At 34.3% G+C, this 22,207-nt stretch overlaps 2 protein-coding genes across 7 annotated transcripts; one reads left to right on the forward strand and one right to left on the reverse strand.

Moving 5' to 3' along the window:
* Positions 1–1,032: 1,032 nt before the first annotated feature.
* On the forward strand, positions 1,033–9,809 carry LOC130820831 (heat stress transcription factor A-1). The gene is made up of 2 exons (XM_057686373.1): positions 1,033–1,547; positions 7,989–9,809. The coding sequence occupies exons 1-2, from the start codon at positions 1,287–1,289 to the stop codon at positions 9,207–9,209; spliced, it is 1,482 nt and encodes a 493-aa protein (XP_057542356.1). The 5' UTR covers positions 1,033–1,286; the 3' UTR covers positions 9,210–9,809.
* A 4,967-nt stretch (positions 9,810–14,776) lies between these two features.
* LOC130818311 (DAR GTPase 2, mitochondrial) lies at positions 14,777–21,457 on the reverse strand. Of its 6 annotated transcripts, none has more exons than XM_057684462.1 (8): positions 21,191–21,457; positions 19,454–19,590; positions 19,240–19,350; positions 18,995–19,072; positions 17,582–17,732; positions 17,094–17,351; positions 16,149–16,513; positions 14,777–15,922 (listed from the first exon to the last, which is right to left on the reverse strand). In XM_057684462.1, exons 2-8 carry the CDS (start codon positions 19,526–19,528, stop codon positions 15,677–15,679), a joined length of 1,284 nt encoding a protein of 427 aa, XP_057540445.1. In that variant the 5' UTR covers positions 19,529–19,590; positions 21,191–21,457; the 3' UTR covers positions 14,777–15,676. The 6 variants fall into 6 exon arrangements, with proteins under 6 accessions (XP_057540445.1, XP_057540422.1, XP_057540430.1 ...); XM_057684439.1 differs by having other exon boundaries at positions 14,779–15,922; positions 19,454–19,709; XM_057684447.1 differs by having other exon boundaries at positions 14,780–15,922; positions 19,454–19,652.
* Between the last annotated feature and the right edge of the window lie 750 nt (positions 21,458–22,207).

Here is a 22,207-nt window from a genome sequence, read left to right on the forward strand (position 1 = left end):
ATATTTGTTTGGACTAAACGCATATAAAAAATATGAATACAAAGGGGAGAATGTTGGCTACGACTTTAGCAACAAGGAATTTAATGCTTGAATCGACTGTTAGAGCCCTTTTGGTTAATATTTACATGTAGCATAGCTAATGCTTCTATTTAGAGACATGTATTATCACTTGAAGTCCTTCATAGAAGGTGGACTAGGATTGTATACAAATGCAAAGAAAGGTTTGCCTAACCTGATTTGAGTTGAATTAACTTAATTAATTGTATTACCTTTGGCTTTCATAGACGACAACAAATATTTGTCAAAAAAAGTATATTTGCAACTTATTATAGTTTTTTAGATACTAAATAAATTTAATATTTTTTGATTTAAAAATTGTCTAAATTATATACATTGATGTATACAACTCCTAATTCTAACAATTTTTAAGACCAATCTTTTTTATGATCTAATCCTATGATTCAATCAGAGTGCTAATTCAAATTCAAAGTAGTATTTTGTTTTATACTAACTAATCACAATGATAAATTATTAGTTTGGGAATAAACTTTGTTATTGAAAGATAAAAAAGAAGAAGAATATGCTTCCCTCTCTGTTCGAATGGGGTTTGAAACAAAACCTCAAGATGACATAAGGTGATTAAGGTGAGAAATAATGTAAATTTAACTGTCAATTCACTTGTGAATTTGCGCGGTTTACGAGGTATCCCTACGACTTCTCTCCTCTCGAGAACCCATAGATCCTTTTTCAATGTATGGACAATTATCTCTCGAGCATAGATTTAGATTCGGCCTCAATGGAAATAGATATAGATCACCTAAATAAACAAAATATAAAGACAAAAAGAAAAATTTGACGACAAAGAAGTTTTGAAGAAGCACATTTCAATCAATAAGAAAACAATAACAATCAGCTCGTCCTGTATGAAATCGTTTCACTATGAGACAGATTCACATAATCAATCAATTTCTCTAAATTAAATAATCACATTATAAGACGATATAATCTATGAATTAAAAAAAAAATGGTTGAGGAAACCAAAAGGGATGCTAAGGCGGTGCGATATGTATTTCTATTCGTGCCTCAACCGAGAAAATTGTAACCGCTTGGTTTTAGTTTTTTTTTCTTCCCTTCTCTCCTTTAAAAACTCTACACTTCCCCCTCTCATTTTTCTATCTCTACTGAATTAATTTATACTCTTACAGTTACATGTTAAACCCTCGTTATCCCTAACAATAATCAAATTCAACTTTCTTCTTTAAATTAAGTCAAATTTCAATTTCGTGATGGGAGAATCAACGTCTACAGTAACTATGGCGGCGAGTAATAGTGATGGTAGTATTAATCATTTGAATAATTTGCCAGCTCCTTTTCTGAACAAGACTTATGATATGGTGGATGATCCTTCAACTGATGTAGTTGTTTCATGGAGTGCTAATAATAATAGTTTTGTCGTTTGGAATGTTCCTGAGTTTGCTAGGGATCTTTTGCCTAAGTTTTTCAAGCATAATAATTTCTCCAGCTTTGTTCGCCAGCTTAACACTTACGTTAGTTTTTCTCTTTTTCTACTTTTTTCATGTTTTACTTTATTATTGCCTCCTTGATTGTTACTTTAATTCTACTGAGTGAATGATTGATTCTCATTTTCAATCCGGAGTAGTTTGGGACATGTTAGAGCAAATGCTTTATTCTTTGAAGAGTCTTAAAACAAAAAACGAAAAGATTGCAAAATATAAAGAATCCAAACACACACCAAGAATTGGAAGGTGAGAAAATCCTATCAAATTTATACTAGACTATAAAACCCCACCCAGTGAATAAAGACAATTTATTAATTAGAGCTATTGATTATGAAATAGTTGCCAAGATCGATACGACGTTAATAACTTTGATGAATGGTAACAACAACAATGAACTAAACAAACGTTTGATAATGTAAATTGCAAAGAGACACATTCAAGGAGTTCACCCAATGATGGTTACGTCCTCTGTCGTATGTAGTTTCTTGTTTATATTATATCAATGGAGTATAAAATACTCTTACAAATGAAGTATTACAATTGTATAAGAGATAAAAACAAAAGGCTATGTGTTTGGCTTAGGGGTTGTGTTTGATGTTTGTTTGAGCGAGTATGAGAGCTCTATTTAAAGTGCTTAGTACATTTAATGACAATTGCTCACTTAATACATGCTTAATATTGAATAATGAATGATATGAAACATCTCCAAGAACTTGAAAGATCGAAAACTAGCATCCTAGGCATGTCAGAGGAACCGCTCGACCAAAATAGAGAGCACGCTCGGTCGAGCGAGCTACAGATAACTTCTGGATGCATTCTGTGTGACCGCTCGACCAACCCAAAGAGCTCGTTCAGTCGAGCGGCTTGGTCGAGCGACCATCAGACTTCCTTTGTCAGATTCTGCTCGAGCAAAGTATCTTCTAAGACCCTTTGCACTTTTTCATTAATCATCATTAACACCAATTATTCCCATGAATATACTTCACCACAATAAATCACAGTACAATCATTAAGTTAACAACTTAATCACCCATATTACCATACTCATTGGATTCCAAACCCAAGAGTCACATATGAATGCACACATTAATTGTGCACTCAAGTCACACCATTCATGATACCATTCATAACAGATTACATGCATTAATCCAACTCTTAACATTGGAGAGTGAAAAACTATAGAGATCACAAAAAACCTCAATTTCACTTTATGAATCCGAATTTGTGGTTTTTTCTCTATCTAGATCAATCTCATTGTCTTAGAGGATTACAAGAGTATATCATGTATCTCACTCTCACTAATGATGTAATCTAAAAGTATATATAGGAGTAAGAAACAGTAAAAATACTAATGAAAGGCCTGCGCCAAAACATCAGTCAAGCCAACTCGCTCGAGTTGGTCGAGCGACCAGCAGATTTGGTCCAGTCCACCTGCTCGATTGGGTGAGTGGCTAGCAGCCTTGCTTCTAATCAGCTTGCAACAAAAGCTTTTTTTTGGCAACCTTCATACTTATTCCAACCACAAATATACTCAACCACATCAAACTACACAAATATGAGATTATGAGCCACAACATAACAGGACAACTTTTGTTGCTGATTATTTATGTTGTGAATTCCGATTGATTCTTATTAGTACATGATTTTTGATTTTGCTAGTGGATGCACTTTTTTATATTGAATTTTATGGAAGTTAGTGATTTCTTGTGCCGCCCTTGCAATTTCTATTGGGTTTTGTTGTGCAATTTGTAAACGTGACCAACTTTCCCAACTTATTATAATGAAAATTTTTTGAACTGAGCTTATTAGTGTGATGTTCATTGAAACTGAATACAATTTGTTAGGTAATGGAAATGTGGAGAAGGGTGAGGAGGGGGAAAATTGGCAAATTTAACTTGCATTGAGCTTACTAGAATTGAACTAAACCGAGACAAACATAAAATAAGTTCTAATAAAGTGGGAAGAATCACTCTTTTGGTCTGAAATCACTTGTTTGCGCACTATTTGCATTTTAAAAATGTTTGTAAATCAGAACTCAATAAGACAATGCGGACAAGAGGTAACTTTACCTACTAGAATTCCATTTTCACTTGTTTGCATGTGGTGCAGCATGGCCCATCTAGACTGGGTTTACCATATGCCTGAGTGGACAGTTTATTCTAACTAAAAAGTTGGCGAGAACAGATTTGGTTGTTCACCCTAGATTGTTGTTTTTGAGATGTTGATTTGAATCCCTTGAAATGGATATCAAGCTTTTTTGAGATCGAGACATTAATTGATTGTTAAGCAAATTGTCATTGATATCTCTATATATGAACTTGTGATCATCTCTAGACAAGTAAAAAAAACGAGTGGATTATTTTTACATTGAAACATGCATTAATGTTCTATGGATAATGGTGGCTGGTATTATGTCATGCCATTATTATTGTGCTTGTGACATAGTAGTGATTTTGAATCGTGGAGAAGGATTTTTTGTGGAGATTTCATTGATGTTATTTTGTTTTACTTTTATTGATAGTATTTGGATTTGGTTAGGAGTTTAAACCAGTAACTAAAGTTAGATGAAACAATTTCATTGTTAGATGAAACAACTTCATTATGTATTAATCGTTCTACTAGTTTTGGACATATGGGTTGAGCTTTGTGGCTTGTAGGAAGTAATGTCTATTATGGGCCTGTGGCTGCTGGCTAGGTGCAATATTGCTTATCTGTCATATTTAAGAGTCTTCCATGGTTTTTTGACTAAGGACAGTCTTAAAGGGTTGCTATGCACAGTCTTTATTGCGACATGATATGTCCCTGAGTCAAGTATGAAGACTGTGTCTGGCTTGCAGTGGTAAGTGACATAATGGTTGTAGTTCCGTGGCATCGCTTACCGATCATTATCAAGAATTCAAATGGTTCATCAGAAGAGTTTATTTTTGCATCGATGATATTCATTAGCAGTTAAATTCTTTACAGTTTTTGCATTTTGATTCCAAAGTGATTTCTATAAGTACTATATGTGCCTTAACTTTTTTGCCTGGCTTGCCTTTTCTGGTACTCTTTATTTATGTATATGTCTGTCTTGTACTTCTTGGCCCACACTACTATTGAATGAGTTGGTGATCAATTTCGGAAATAGATTTATCTGATAGGTTTAGGTGTTACTATGACTATGTTTGGTTAATGGATTATTGGTTTACTTTGGGTTAGTCGAGTAACTAAAAATATTCTCATGAAACATTAAAGACAAAATGAATAATTTGCCGGATGTAGATGGCATACAACTAACAATTGATCTTATCTTGCTTCTACAAAAACGATCTTGTATAGCTGACTTAAATATCGAATGAATACTTAGAATCTTTATTACTAGCTAATCAAATAACTAAAGTGAACTAAGACTCAACTAAACATTAGCTAACCTTAGTTTTAAGAGGTGAGAGGCGCACTAAGGCGTAAGTCGCAAGGCAAAGGACTCGAGGCATAAGAGCGTCTTGTATAGCAGTGCGCCTAGACTCAAAGAGTCAAAGAGGTGTTTAAATGATCGACTATTAGCGCCTTACGCCTAAGTGCATATCGGGCTCACACTTTAAAACACGGTAGTCAACTATCGCAACCATGTTCCAAACATTTAGTGATTATTTAGTTTGGTGGTCAATACTAAATACTCACAGTGACAATTTTTTTGAGCTCCCTTATGAAAGTAATATTTCCTCTTGTGAAAGATGTGACACTTTTTTCACATGACACTTTCTATTTTCTACAAACAAGTAGAACTACTCTAAAATCGTAGTGTAAAAATATGGTTTTGATCAGGGATGCAATAACGGTCTCAAAATGGATTTTTGATGTAAGTGTAATTAGGAGAACACTTAGATTAAGGTTTTTTTTAGTAAGAAAGAAAAATAGAATAGAATGATAAGAGCCAAATCACAAGACAAACTCAATGATTTGGGATTTAAACTAGAGACAAACTCAATCTCCCCTAGATTAACACTCAAGACAAACTCAATGTATTAATGGAAATCTTAATTCTTTGGACAAACAAAAAGATGAACAAGAGAAATAAACTCAAAATTTATAATAAGCTTAATAACATTCTTAATTTTACATTACATCAAGACTCCTGTTTATAGGGTTATTACAAGATTCTAGAAGTTCTAAAATACATCCCTTATTTTCGATCAGTACATCCCGATTGCTGGTTAACAAATTCATGAATGAATATGAGTTCATGTACCAAAAGTCTTCAAGAATGAACTTGTTGATTTCTAGAAGATAAATTCATCCCCCCTTAACTATACATAATAAACTAATTCATCCCCCAAAATACATTAAATTGAACATACTATTCATGTTTTTTAGACCCTTAATTTTCTTTGTTTTTCATTAGATAAACATATATAAAATAACAAATATTATGGACCAACATGGACCAATATGATTTCACCCTTTAATTTTGTTCCATGTAATTATTTGTGATCTCGTATTAAGCATGTAACAGATTCTAACTTGCGAAAAATTGTTTTAAACCGAAGTGTTTCAAGAACCAATGCAACTGGCTCATGAACACTCAATCTTGGATCAATTTTGCGGTCAATGCAGATGATTTTGCAATTGCGGTAAACTTAAAAATCATTTTAATATAGTCACAATCATGGAATAAAGAAACCTCCATTACGTTACGTAACACCCGTTATATAACCTGTTTGAAAGTTGCTGCGATGTTAAATCCCGTTATACAACGGTGCATGAAATTTCACGGTCAAAATGTCGTGTTGACTAATGTGTAATGCCCGTTATTTTACTGTTATAATGATATTTTACCGTTACAACGTTATTTGTCTTCCCGCTAAAATTTTATTAATACCCATTAACTTTAATTATTACAAACACTTAAATTATAGTTACTCATAATTTGAGTTGGTAAACAAAATAATTAACTAATAGCTAATAAGCTAATTAATTATACACTAAAAGAATTTCAAATTTTGCAATTATAATAGCTAGTTGCATATCATTGTATTATATTAGTATTTCAACAACAAAAATGCAATTATAAATTCAAAAGTGCCCTTATGTGATTTTTTTTCAAAAATCACACCGCATCGGCCACGATTCGCGTTATTTTTCCGGTAAATCCGTTTACCACGACCTTGCAATTGTATCCGCAAACGCATTCGCGAACGTGATTTTTTGCCATGGTCGCGATATGGTGGTACAACCTTGTTTTTGCACTATTCTTAAAACAATATTGCCACTCAACACCATCATGATGCTTTTCAAATTTTCATGAGTTTAAATTGCAAAGATAGCCCATAAACCCAAGCCTTCTAACATGCAAGTAAAGGTAGAAAGGCAAGGAACTTGCATAACTTTTGAAAACCATTAAAAAATTTGTTGATTGGACTCAGTGGCTTGTTGTCTTATAAGGTAGTTTGGAAAAGTTGTACGTGAATGCCACGTGTTGGTGCCTTTTAATGTTATCAAGTTACGTGTTTAAGTGTTGTGAACTCTCGTTGTATCCTTATGTCTGTGTGCTTATTTTTTTATGTTTGATGTTTAATTTCATGGTGAAAGTAGGGACTTGCAATTTTTTTTCAATAATATCTCTTCGCTTCGCATTATGTAAATCCTTTGTAAACAGAATATAAATTTGTAAGTCATAGGCTTTTATCACAGATAAAAACTTGAAGATAGAGTAATTTTGAACTGAAACTAGGGATTGTTACCTATTATTTTTTAAAATAAGCCTTTCTCACGTATAAAGACTTGAAAAAAAGAATTTTAGTATAGCTATAAAATAATCAATTTGTCAATGGTGGTTTCTTGTGCAAATTGGGTCATGTATCTGGAGCAAGATAGTATTGTGAATTAGTGGTTGGCTAACGTTTACATTATTTAATTTGCATATAGTGAGTTGTATTTGCTCAAAACAATCCTATTGCATCTGAGCTAGCAATACAGGAGAAAGATAACTGAATTAAAGCTTTACGATGTTGGTATTTGATTTTAGGAAATGTATTATTCATTTTGGAAACTCATCATTTTTGGTTGTATTGAAGGTCTTGATGATGTCAGGGGTTTGAAAGGAATATTGGGTAATTTACGGTTGTACTTGTGGAAAATAGTCCATGTCTGTGAACTGTGACATAGTATTTTGTCTGTGTATATGTCCATTTGTCTCCATATTTGTTTTCCAGATGAATGAGTTTGTTATTGATCTTTGAAAAAAGTAGACATGTTGGCAAAGATTTTTCAGATGCTCTGCATGGTGTAGGACTATAGAAGGAAATTTCTTTTCTTTTAACATTTCTGTTGGGGCATTTATTGACCCTCCCCCCTATGTTTAAAACTCAGATGCTTCAGTGTTATCTACCCGTCTCATGTTTATTGCTTAAATGCTTTGCAGTGTAATTTACAATTGTGACATCATATTTTTGCTGTTTCATTTTGTTTCTTTCTGCTTTTTTAAATCAGGGTTTTAGGAAAGTTGATCCAGACCGCTGGGAGTTTGCTAATGAGGGGTTTCTAAGGGGTCAAAAACACTTGCTGAAAGGTATTAGCAGACGCAAGTCGGTTCATGCTCATTCTTATCCACAGCAGTCATCAATACAAACTGCTTCAGTAAAATCATGTGTTGAGGTAGGTAAGTTTGCGCTTGAAGAAGAAGTTGACAGGCTTAAAAGGGACAAGAATATTCTTATGCAAGAACTTGTTAGGTTGAGGCAACAACAACAATCAACAGATAACCAGTTGCAGACTGCTGGACAACGTATTCAAGTTATGGAGCAGAGGCAGCAACAGATGATGTCATTTCTTGCCAAAGCTATGCACAGGCCAGGATTCTTGGCCCAGCTTGTACAGCCGAAAAATGATGGCAATAGACATGTCACTGGAGTCAATAAAAAGAGGAGACTTCCTAATCATGATGAAGAAAATGCTACTATGGATAATTTGAATGGTTCCCCATTAGATGGTCAGATTGTCAAATATCAGCCTTTGATAAATGAAGCTGGAAAATCAATGCTAAGAGAGATCTTGAAATTAAGTGAAAACTCTCGCCTTGACCAATCACCGAAGGACCCTAATACGTTTTTGCTTGATCACGTTCCTGCTGTTCCCGATGTTATAGACTGCAGCAGCTCCTCTACACGAACCTCTGGAGTGACTCTTTCTGAAGTGGCACAATGTTCTAAGCCGCCCATCTTTGTCGATGAAGCAGGGTGTTCTAGTAATCTTGCTTTGAAGTCAGAGATGCATACTTCTTGCCCCATGATAAGTGAACCAGCTAAAGAAGTTGGCATTTCAGCAGCTGATTTAAGCAGTTCTCAAGAAGATACTTTGTTGTCGGATTTCAACCAAGTGCAGGGAATTTTGTCTCAGTGCAGTGTTGAGATGCCTTTCTCTGTCACTCAGAATCCTGATCTTGGTTTCACAGATTCACTGTCAACAGTATTAAATGAAACATTACCAATGGACTCTGATGTCTATTCTCCTCGTCACCTTCCAGTGAGTGGTGATGCATTCTGGGAGCAGTTTTTTTTGTCTGAGAATACAGAAGAGGTAGATTCAAGTACACCAGAGGCCAGTATTGCAAAAGAGCCTGAAATACACCAGGAGGAAAGGGAGAAGCTCCACCATGTGAGTAATCTGAATGAGCAAATGGACCTTCTTGCAGCAGAATTGGATAAAGTTTGATCTCATTTGCCTACTTCATGCAAGGCTTCACTCTTCATCATTTTGGGGGATATGCTAAGTTCTACATGAAAATGGGAACTCGTGTCAGAGATGAGTTTGTATCGGATACTCTGACTTCACTATTCTTTGATGAATTATCGAAGTGACAGACCAATGTTAAAGAGTGTTGAGCATCTGATGAGTACCTGAGGTGAATAGAGTCCAAGTACCATAGGGTACTTGTAGGCCTGTACAGTTGATATTTGTTGATAGTCACTTTTGTTAAATTGATTATCAAGTCTGGCAATATCATATGGTCCTGAATATGGATATGATAATGATAATCAAGAAAACCCGAGAGGCGGAGGCATACGTTCACTAGATGTATGATATATGAAGTTTATATTCTGATAAGTGTTAAAAGAAGCTTGGTTGGAAATTAAATGTTCTCTAGATTGCTTACAACTGATCATTTTCAGGTTTGTGGTACGTCCAAAGCATTAATGATGTAAAGCATGAAAGAATTTCAATTATCTTCAAATTTGTATCAATAAATTTCTTTTTTGTGCTACATCAGATTACCTAATGAGAGTTGAGATTATGCATCTCATTTTGTTTATACTTCACTGAGATGCTGTTATTCTATGCTGATAGTGTTACTAAGAATGAGGAAATAGTGATTATTCTGATGCAGTATCCAAAATCATTTTAATGTTACAACCGCAGATAAAGTAGCTTTGTCATTTGTTGAGAATCATGTCAGCTTAGTGGTTGAAAGTATACCCTTTCATCTTTGTGATCAAGTTTGATTCTCAACATCTACAGAAAGGTCATAATCTTTTCTTCTGTTGTATGTAGGGGATTCTTCTCATGAATTCTGTTTTTAGGTACACAACAATCAATTTCCACTTGAAATGGAGTGAACATTTTGCCCATTGATTTGCTTAGAGAGGTTACATACAATTTTTACTAAATTATAACATTTCAAAAAGAAGCACTAAATTATAACTCCCAAAAATATTCATTTAGTCTCTAGACAAGTTCATTTATAATGTTCGGTACAAGAAATATAAGAGGAAAGTTGCTAAAGTAAAGGATTTGTATTCAAATTACATGATGAAATAACTTACAAAGAATTACAGTGGTTCATGAAACAATTCATTAGTTTGCCATACTTCACTGATACATGCGTATTTGTAAAACATTAAAAGTAAGTAAATGAATTTACGTATATTCATCCTCTTTGGTAAGCTTTAGTTTCAATGCACATTCAGTTATGGCATGTACATACATTTTCGCTATGCTCCGTCCTTTTTAGGCACCAACAAAGCCAAAATGACAAAGACTCTTCGATTTTGTAACATAGCCCACTTGCATACATATCGATATGTGTTTACAATACTTTTATCTCCACAGGGCTGCATCTATATGGTGGCTTTTAGAAAAGCTGCACCTGGAATCAAATCAATTTGGTGCTGAATACCACAAATGGAGGTAGGCCAAATAGTAATTCGTTTGAAAAAACATCTTTAAATTCCATAATCAAGTCAACAGGCTTTGAGTTTTGTTGGACAAACCCGTTGTTGTGAATGGGCTAATGCAATGGTGAAAAAACAAACACAAAAAAGACGCAAAGACAAACACTAAAACAGAGCACAATAATGGAAGAAGCAAAACACACAATATCTAATGATAGCTCTTCCTCAAACAAAGTATCTTATCATTAATATAAGCAAGAATACATTAATGACTAACCTTATAAGCTTCAAGAACACCCTCTCAAAGCAAAAGATTGAACCTTTAACTCAATCTCACACAATATGCATAAACAAGGATGAAGAGCTCTTATGGTGTGAACCCTAGCTTTCAATCTTGCATATGCCTTTCTCACTATCCTAATAATGTTCTAAAACTCCTTATATAGCCCTAAAACATATTAGAATAACCTAGGACAAAAAGGCTTAAAGCCCACAAAAAACCGCAACATTAAACATAAACCTTTTGATTCGCGATCTGCTGCCCGCTCGCGTCAAGCTCCACCGCTCAGTCTGGTCGAGCACCTGCACTGAACTCATTGGAAGGCTGCTGGAAGTTGGCTCGATCGAGCCTCACACGTTCGGCTAGTCGAGCGGTCCATCAGGGCCTCTGAACTCTCATCGCCTTGCTTCCTTAAGAAACGCCAAATCATCACTATCAATTACTTCATTGATTGACCCAAAACATAAGCTCTCATATTTCCTTGCACTCACCACTTCGCCCTCAAACCTGCAAGCCAAGGAGTATGCTATGAGGTGATCGTACTCACCTCCATCAAGGTGAAATTTGGTGCTTGATTCAACACCCTTCTTGTTCCTACTTGGAGATCAACAATTAAAGTATATCATTTTCTTCTAAGGAATTATCAAATTTCTTGTGGGAATGAAAGAGAATTTGTTTGGTTTTTTTGGTTCTTTATAGGGCGGTTTTCTCTATGGTGGTAATGTGTTTAACACCTTCCTTGAGCCTTGGTATTGCTTGTTGACTTGACTCTTTGATCGATCCATTGTTATACTATGTTATGATGGGACAAAATTGTATGCTTATTTATTGTTCAAGTACATGCTATTACTTATTGTGGTTTACATGTCTATATAGCATGAAATGTAAGTTTGTAAGAACTTGCGATATAGGCGTTTGCTATATTTTGGCAAACATATAATGTGAATTTTTTTTATTCTTACCCTTTACATTCTGTTTTTATTGATTACTCAAAACAAGTCTCAAACTTATTCTGCAAAACAATATCTACTTTTAATATCAAGGATCTGAATTTCTTTGTCATGAACTTGACTTGTTATCAGTGAAAAGTTGTCATACTCTATTCAACCCCCTCTAAAGAATTCCATTACCCTTATTGATTTTTCATTGTTTATAATTAAAAGGTAAAAAAACTCCCTCTTAGTTTCTTTTTGAGTTTCGTATCAGTAGAAATGTGTGCTTTGCCATTGGATTGTTGCTTCCGTTGTGCACCATTCAAGCACACATCAACATAATTCAAAAGTTTTACTCGAGTAGCTTCATATGTTTTCTCATCATCTACAACGTCCTTGAACTCAAAGTAATGTTCAATCACTTGTTCCCACTCCATATATTTCTAGCATCAAGTGTACCATCAATAAGTTCAACATTAATTTTAAGGCTCTTATCTTTAAAACAATGATTTTAACATTGGTTGCCTCTTTGCTTTTGGGTTAGGAAACGATCCTTCAAAACTATAACACTATTAAGAAGTTGTTCATTAATTTAAGGATTCTTTATTGCTTTTCTTCATAAATTGTATCTCCTTTGATCCAAGGTTTTATTTATGTTTTTTCGTTCCATTTAGGACATAATTTTCCCCATGATCCTAGGATTCTCACGAATTGAGCAATTGTAGTCTCTAACATACCATGGCGTACATCACACTACCGCAACACTTGTGTATGGAATGCAACTCATATGAGCTTCCTCTTTCCTGGTCTGTGGACAGATATTTACTTAGAGCATAAAATGAGAACTTAGAAGAAGAAAAACAATTTCCTTCCTTGATTGCAGAAAATGGGGCCAACTTTCTAGGATCCCATTCATGAGCTCAAAACCCACTATTCTAGATGTTCATTAATTATCTTTTATTGTTTTTTGCATTTTAATTTTATTGCTTTAATTTTGAAACATTATAGTTTTTTTTTTTTTTTTTGGTTTACAATTTTAATTAATTGAGAAAAAAATGTTAGAGTGGATTATTTAGTGTCCGTGATTAAATTAGTTCATGTGGTTTATGCACAATCCAATTATTTGGAATGTAAAGTGGCACATGACAGGATGAAGAAATGTCCGAAGGTTGAAACTTCATCAAATGATCCAAGTCCAAGCAATAACCGAAGAAGGCAGGTGAGGAAGCCCAATTTCTGCCTTTTACACATCAAAAGAAATGCCAAACTAAGCCCTACAAGTTCATTCCAATGTTGAAGTCTTCAGTCGACAGGAGATCTAATCTTAAGGAAGACTAGAGTAAAGTTTGGAGTATTTTTCAACCTATGTGTCATAAGGAAGGACTTCTAGAAGCTTCTAGAAGTTATTAGCAGAAACATCAGTAGGTTTCTAAGCATGGATCACAGCTCAACTAGGCTCTAATATCAGTTTGAATAATTTTCAGCCCATTTTAATATATTTAGCTTTATTTTAATTTAAAATTGAAATCCTATAATTAGGACGTTTATGCATAAATAAAAAAAACTGATTAGTTGACTCAAAACATTTAGACTTTTAGTCTTGAACCTTTTGTTTTCTAAATTTCCTTTTTGAATGGAGAAAACTAGAATGCTCCCTTGCTTGTTTGGTTCTAAGCAAATCAAATTATGTTTTAGACACCGTATGACAAATCATCTTTATGCCAACTGATGAGAAGTACTGTAGCACATTTTTAATGTATCTCCTTTGACTAAGATACGAAACATGTTTGCTTATATCCCTTATCATCTTTATACCAAGTATTTTCTTAGCATGATCAAGATTTTTCGAATCGAAGTAGCTTGAAAAAAGTTTCTTAAAAGCCTCCAACTCAAACATATCACTATGTGTCATCTCAAAAGAGCTTCATGTAAAACCATGTGACACCATTAAGGAATTAAAACCTTCTATACTTTGTCATAGAGATTGCTTCTACAAGTCGTAAAAAGACTTATCCAAGCAAGAGCCATGATCTTTGTACCCACTATTTCAAGATCATCTAGTTACTTCATTTAGATTTCTTTCTCTAATGCCCTAGGGATAAATGTTGTTTTGACATTCAATTGACGTAATTCTAAGTGTTTCATCGCTACCAAAGCTAGTAGAGCTCTAATTGAAGAATGTTTCACCACCTCGGAGATCATCTTAAGGAAGTCAATACCTTTAATTTGAAAACAATATTTTGAAACTACCTTAGCTTTATAGATGAATTCACTTTCGTTTGATGATCCTCTCTTCTTCTTGAAGACCAACTTACACCGCACAATCCTCTTATTTTTAGGTCCCTTCATAGTGGACCAAACCCTTTTCTAGTCAAGAGGCTTTAGCTCTTGCTTCATGGCTCATAACCACTTGGTTGCATCCATCGTAGCCATTCTTACTTATATGAGCTTTGATTCGGGATCAACAACACCATCTTTGTAGGCTTTACTTGCCTCCTTGAACGTTATACACTTGAAGTTGTTAATTTCATTAGTTGAGACACATCATCCATAATACTCGAAGCTCTTGGAGCTGTTGAAGGCTCAACCTCCTCATAGGCATCTTATGTTGTACCTATATTCTATTGTTAGTTGAAACAATTTCCAAAATAGGAGTAATCATAGAGGATTCATCAAACATAATATGCTTTAAACTTGTTATTCTTTTAGTTTACTCGTACTACACCTTATATCCATCAACACAGGATCCATAGCTCATAAAAATTCATTTTTTGAAATCTAAGTTCAAATTCTCCAATTCACTCACATAGAGAAATCCAAACAAGTAATTTTTTAAAATTAGAATTATCGACTAAAGTATTGTATCATACCAATTTGGGGGACCTGATGTTAAGTGCAAAATTTGTCGATCGGTTGACCAAGTAGATTGTCGTAGACACAGCCTCAGCCTAGGTTCAAATTTTGTATATCCGTTGACTAATAGCTACCATCTTCATCTTAATCATTGTCTTGAAATGATAAAAAAATTTCTTGAGTGACCATTAATGAAAGTGAGCAAATAGTTGTAATTACTTAAAAAGTTCTTCCATGATGGAATTCATAGTTCCAAACGAATATAATTACAAGGACATATAGTGTTGTGTACATCAACCATAAACTTACTCTCTTATGCTTATCATTAGCTCATTGTTCATAAAAGTAGAGACTGTAAGGCTTCTTCCCGCCAAAGCACTTTGTTTCCTCAACTCATTCATTCCATGTTCGCTCATGAGACTAAATCTCAATTGCCAAAGCTTTGTGGAGTAGTATTCCGAGCTGGTAATCATGGAGCCTTGTAACATGTTAGGATGATGATGAAACATATATCATGGCTATTAGGACCCTTGATGAGGTATTGACTAAGTCATTTAACATTAATATCTATTATTAGTTATTAGTTTATGAAGTTCATATGTTTATCTAGTTATACTCTATGTAGGTAACCTAACTCAACTCAAGGCACCTGAATGAAAGGCTCCAAAACTTCAAGTTTTTCTTCTCCTCTTCAAATGTTCGTTTTGACTTTTCAAACCAAACCTCATAAGTCGTACATAAGCCAATATATGCCGGGCACATAGTTTCCATGCCCACATATAAATTGTCCACCAAAATAAGAAACATATAACATTTAACACTGATATTAGATTATCAACTTATAATTATGAGATATATTAAAACAACAATCAACTGTTTTTTAAAATTTACATTGAGACAAATCTACATCGACCTGGATAAAGTTTAAACCGTCCTATGTTGATCTCAAGTATGGGGTATGGAGTCTAATACATAATGACCAAGCCTCCCTGTTCGAAAAAGATTAAGTAATTTTACAGCAACTTTATGATTCATTTCCTCCTCCGACCAGCAAGCCAAAGCAAATGCCTTTTTCAAAACTATAAATTCTGTTTGTATAAGCCTCAATAATTCCTCTTGGTTATGTATATTACCTTTGAAGGATGATGCAGCTTCAAACAGCCTTTTACGGACATTGCGTACTACAGAATCCTGCGCAAATACAAATAGATGTCAAACTCTAATGACAAGGGGATACCCAAAGTTTCATCAAAGATATAAAATCAGTTTTGGGTATTAGCGTTGGAGAATCAACTTCAAGGGTTTAAGGTGAAATGATTCGATTAACATAGCACGAGATCGCATCAGGCCTTAATATATACAAACGAGACTATACGAAAAATACACGTTATATCATTAAGTCAAATGTTGAAGTCACCTTTGTATGATCGAGTGAGTCTTCTGCACTTAAAACTCTGTTTACAGAGCTACCAAAATGTGATGCCACATTATCATCTTTTACTGAAACTAGAAGTTCTGGAGTAGATAACTTCTCCCATTTCTGGTATTCATTGCTCAAGTTAAGGACGGAGAGAAAATATTGTGCAAGAACTTTTTCTCCTGCTAAACTATCAGTGAAAGCTCCTGCACCAAACTTTACATCAGAAAGACTATTTCTCAGATTATGAGCCACCAGTCGAATCTTAGTGCATTGCATCCATAAAACTATGAGTGTATAAGAGCAGACATAAATGGAACCCGTTTTAGCACTCAACCTCTTTATCTTCCCGAACAAATTCAAATCTGCGTTTTCAAAAGGGATAAACTATTTTACACCCTAAACAAGGCAGAAACAAAAACTTGATACAACATTTTTTGTGTCAATCAAATTATAATGGACTATTAAAATAGCTCATTAAAATCATATGCACTTTTCATATGTTTGAAGTTGCAGATGGTGTCCGAGGTCAATCTAAAACAACCTCTTTGTTATCACTAACTAGGGTACGATTGTGCACATCTGACCCCTCAAACCTTGTTTAAGTGGGAGCCATTTAGACATTGGCGAAATGGAACGTATCGATTCGAGGAATAACAGGGAAGCAATTTAGTGTATGCATAGGAAAGGCAAATTTTGGTACCATATAAATTTTCTATTGCTTAAGATCACTAAAGACAAGAATGGGAAATTTCTGCAAACAAATCCATCTCATCATCCTTAGCATTGGTACCGTATAACTTTGGCATTGCATATTCAAGAAATTAAGCAAAACTGTATCCAGAAAATGCACCATTCTTCATGTATTTGAAGTTTTTGGTAGATAAATCTTCTGATTTCAAATAGCCAACCTCAAATGGATCTAATAAGGTAGATGATGGTTACCTGTTAAAGCGAAATTGGCATTGACGTTCACATCAATTATCTGTGGAGGTAAAATGCCAGGGGTATCCAAGACATAAATATTAGGGTGGCTTGCAACCTGGAAACCCAATATAGCCACATAATGATTCAATCGAAAAAGAGAAGGAAAAATAAACACATTATTAAAACCATCCGAGTGTGACTCCACCTTTAAACCAGAGATTTCCTTTGTCTCACCAGGCAATGGACTCACTACTGCATGCTTTAACCTTCCCTTTTCTGTTGCATAGAGCGTGTCAAAATCGAATAAGTGATGATGAACAAACTTAAACAAGTAGACATTTCACCCTTCTAGGCTGGTTTTACATTATTGTAAAGAAAGGATGTCAGCCAAATCATTAATTTATAAGAATAGCCATAGGTAATTCTCAGTATATATATTGCACCCAGGAAGGCAAACCTCCAGCCACAATGCAAATCCCTTACCCAGGAATTGTGATATTCTGTACCTGTCGCACTAATCCGACCAATTTGATGCAATGAATTTGCAAGAGCTGATTTTCCAACATTAGGAATTCCAACCAACATCATTGTTATGGTATGGCGTTGAGGCTCTGCTTTCTTCAAAGCTCTGACTTGGCCTTGCAGGAAGTTTAGAAACTGTTTTATCCATAAATATTAATCAAAAATGCAAGTAAAAACTAAGGGTTCTCCGTGTAATCATAGCACAAGGATCATATTCCAATGAATTGCAAAAATATGGGATACTTTTCGATGATCATTAACATAACCTCATGCATGGTCTAGTTAATATTTAATACGAGACAGGAATAGATGAGAAAGATAGCATTCAAAGTTGAACATTATATCCGTAGAATACAAGAACCTAGTAGATTTATAAATGGCAATTCTTGCTTCCCAAAGTTCTACTCTTGGTTTTGTTTCATTTGATACAAGAAAAAACCTTTGCGTTAAATTGGTCATGTGTAAAGAAAAGTACAAAATCAACAATTTTTAAGTGGAAGGTTAGAACTTTGAAGAGGTTGAACGAGAAAGAGGTAAGCTGAAAGTGACATGGATAATGGGACTGAAAAAACACTTGAAAACTGGGATTTGTAGGTAGAAAAACAAGGCAAGGCATGAATACTAATAACAAAACCAAAGAAACGTTAAAGAAATAATCATTTGAGACATAACAATAAACAAGACAAGATAACCATATATGGTCTAGGACTCAAATTTGGCATCTCTGACCAGTTTTATCCCTACTCAAGTCCTCAGAGAAGTGCAATTCACCATTCCTTTCCTAATTTGGTTATCCCACGTTATCTCTTTCCGTCAATCGTTACTTTTCCACCCTTCTCATAGGCGTGTCACTAGTCTTCCTTTACACAAGCCTACACCACCTCAACCTACTTTCATGCATCATTACAGAGATGGGTTTTACCCTTATCCTCTTTCTTAGAAACATTTGGTTCCTAATCTCATTCACCCTGTCTACACTTCCACCTCAACATTCGCATATCTGTAACTTCCATCTTATGCTCAACTATAATAGAATTAATTGGACCAGGAGAATATATCTCAATTTTCATCAGAACTAGTTTTCTTAGTTGAAGATTAGTATCATATAGCCCAAAAAGAGTATATTATTTATTACAAACACTATCATGTTGATTTATTTTGGTTCATTTAACCGACCTCATATGGTAGGGGCATTGTCGTTGTTGTAATCAGTCCATCTCCATCGATGTTTCAGACAATATAATAACATTTTCTGATAAGAAAGATAGAGTATTATCAGCTATCGACCATCCAATAATGCAAGAAAGTTAACTAAAATACAAACTTGAATTTGAAGAATACCTAAAAATGGCCCATTTTAATATATAATAAGAAAAAAAAAATTCATGCATTCTTACCTCATGAATGTTATCTTTATTATGTGAATTCACACTGAAAACTGGAAATTTTTGTCCTTCAAAATGCCTTAAACATTCCTGAAGCAAAATTAAAACAAAGGCAAACTAATTATAATGAGTAACATAGTACTGTAATGCATCTCACAATTCTGACAACCAGGCTAAGAAAAATAGCACAAAAGCATCCAACAAAGGTAGAGGTACTTGTGATAATGATTTAATGACCATTAACATGTGATATTTACCTTGACTTGGGAGCGGCTGACCAAATCCACCTTATTCAAAACAATGATGCGTCGAGACGAGGAAGAAGATGATAATCTCTTAAATATCTCACATTCTGATGATAATGGTATCTACACAATCAATAACCCATATAAAATAAATTTTAAAATCAACTTGGACATTTCATCAAACAGCTTATAGTCATAGCTCAACAATACAAAGAAAGGAGATTACACGTGCATCTCGAAGATCAAGAACAAAATCCACAACTGGGATACGTTGAGAAATGGCTTCAGAAGCTGCGGCCATGAAAGGAGTGTACCAACTCCACCTGTTCTTATGTTTTCCAGCATTTTTTCTAACTGCATCACCTACTAGCGTCGCCATCAATGATAAGCTATCTTTTTTTGTCATTTTGTTTAACATGCTGATACTGGGTAACCAATAAATAACACACATATCGAGTTAAATGCCCATCCATCAATATTCCCTGAGAAGCCTAACCATATTAGTATAGTATCCAACATTTTCAACCCACTTTATTTTTTTACTATATGTGACACTTTCTGATATTTTTGTAGAGTAGTACTTCACTTTTGAGATTAAAACGTAGCCATACAAACCTTATCAAATGCTAAGAGAGAATACGAGAAAGAGGGATTATTAAAGGTTGCACCAAAACGGACACGGACACGGACACGACACGGGTACGGGAAAACGCCAACTTAAAAATGGCGGACACGGGGACACGAAAATGTTAATATAATAAATATATCAAATTAAAGATAATTTTACAATCTTTCATTTGATATTTGTAAATAAACACTTTAAAAACATAAAACTCACATAAAATTCAAATAAGTACCAAATAAACATGAGTATTTAAAAATAGTCATACAAACCAAATCAAAGAAAACCAAATAAATAGGTAAATTTAAGCTTGATCATCACACATCATCCATATGACATCCATCATCATCCTCCGCTACAAAAGTAGTTTTCAACTCGGGCTCATCAAGAGAAAGATCCGCCATGCCAAGACAAATAGAATCTTCTAGATATGAACCACTCTTTATTTGTTTGCAACAGTTGCATTGCCAAGTATAATTACCCCCACCCCCACTCATTTTGTCCCCTTTAACAACATATTTCCACAAAGGATAAGAACCGAAATTACCCACTTCATTTGTAGCATCACCACTAACATTGCATGAATCAGAGCCACTAGCCCCACTACTAGACATGATTGAACTCTTCAAATTCAAACAACCACAATTTAAGAGGATATACAAAAAAATCAAGAACAACATTTCAACTTTTCAAAATTCAAATTACAAACACATTAACAATTTAACATTAACAAATAACAATTAACAAATATTCAAAGAGGATATACAAAAAAATCAAGAACATTTCAACTTTTTAAAATTCAAATTACAAACACATTAACAATTTAACATTATCAAATTTTCAATCACTCAAACAACATAAACAAAAAAAATCAAGAAACAACATTCTAACAAAATTATTACTAAAATTTCAACATTTTCAAATGTTGGTTCAAATTTTCAATAGCATTTGGAATTTTGACGGATTCAAGGTGCATAATCCTACTGTTTTTGAATTTGCAATATTCTTGGCCCCAAAGTTACAGGTTATTTAATTTTTCGAGTACTTTCTTTCCACTTCAATATCTAATTTTTTTTGCTTATCATATTTTTTTCTGCATTTTGATTGTCTATAGAATTGTAATGGTTCCCAGGTTAAAAGAAAACTTTTTGTAGGAGTATTTTGGATAAATAAATGGCTCCATATTACTTAGATTATATAATCAAAGATGAAGATAGTAATCAAATTCAATGGTCGAAAGAGCACATTACAAGAAATTAAGATTAAGAATTTAAGATTAACACTAAGATTAAAGATTAGAACAAGATTAATATTAGGATTTAGGATAAAGAGTGAAAATACCTTAAACAAAATCAAAAATTTCGATTTTTAGGGATTCTTTGATTGGATTCGAACAACCCACAGCCCACAGTGAAATTAGTCAGCAGCAGTTGCAGCACCGAGTTCGAGTGTTTGTCTGAGATGGAGGAGCAGCCGTCGGTGGCGGTGGCGTGGTGGAGGTGGAGGAAGAGGTGTAGAGTTTTTAGGGTTAGAGGAGTGAGAGGCTGAGAGCAAGAGAGGGAATTGCAATTGAGAGGGAAATGGAATTCGAGTAGTTTACTTCTGCCTGCTGCCGTAGTCACTACTCAGTTTTCAATTTTATTTTTTTTTTTAAATAACACACGTGTCCTTGCCGTGTCTGTCGCGTGTCCTTGCCGTGTCCACGTGTCCGAAAAAATATTAAAATATTGGACACTTCATTTGGCGTGTCGGACACGGATTTTCGCGTATCCATGTCCGACACGCGACACGCCTGTTCAGTGCCACATAATGATTCAATCGAAAAAGAGAAGGAAAAATAAACAAATTATTGAAACCATCCGAGTATAACTCTACCTTTAAACCAGAGATTTCCTTTGTAACCAATAAATAAAATAACACATATATCGAGTTAAATGCCCATCCATCAATATTCCATGAGAAGCCTAACCATATTAGTATAGTATCCAACATTTTCAACCCACATTATTTTTTTTACTATATGTGACACTTTCTGATATTTTTGTAGAGAAGTACTTCACTTTTGAGATTAGAACGTAGCCATACAAACCTTATCAAATGCTAAGAGAGAATACGAGAAAGAGGGATTATTAAAGGTTGCACTAAAACGGACACGGACACGGACACGACACGGGTACGGGAAAACGCCAACTTAAAAATGGCGGACACGGGGACACGAAAATGGTAATATAATAAATATATCAAATTAAAGATAATTTTACAATCTTTCATTTGATATTTGTAAATAAACACTTTAAAAACATAAAAATCACATAAAATGCAAATAAGTACCAAATAAACAATATGAGTATTTAAAAA

Source organism: Amaranthus tricolor, chromosome 1, assembly GCF_026212465.1.
Source record: "Amaranthus tricolor cultivar Red isolate AtriRed21 chromosome 1, ASM2621246v1, whole genome shotgun sequence".
NCBI classification, from domain to species: Eukaryota; Viridiplantae; Streptophyta; class Magnoliopsida; order Caryophyllales; family Amaranthaceae; genus Amaranthus; species Amaranthus tricolor.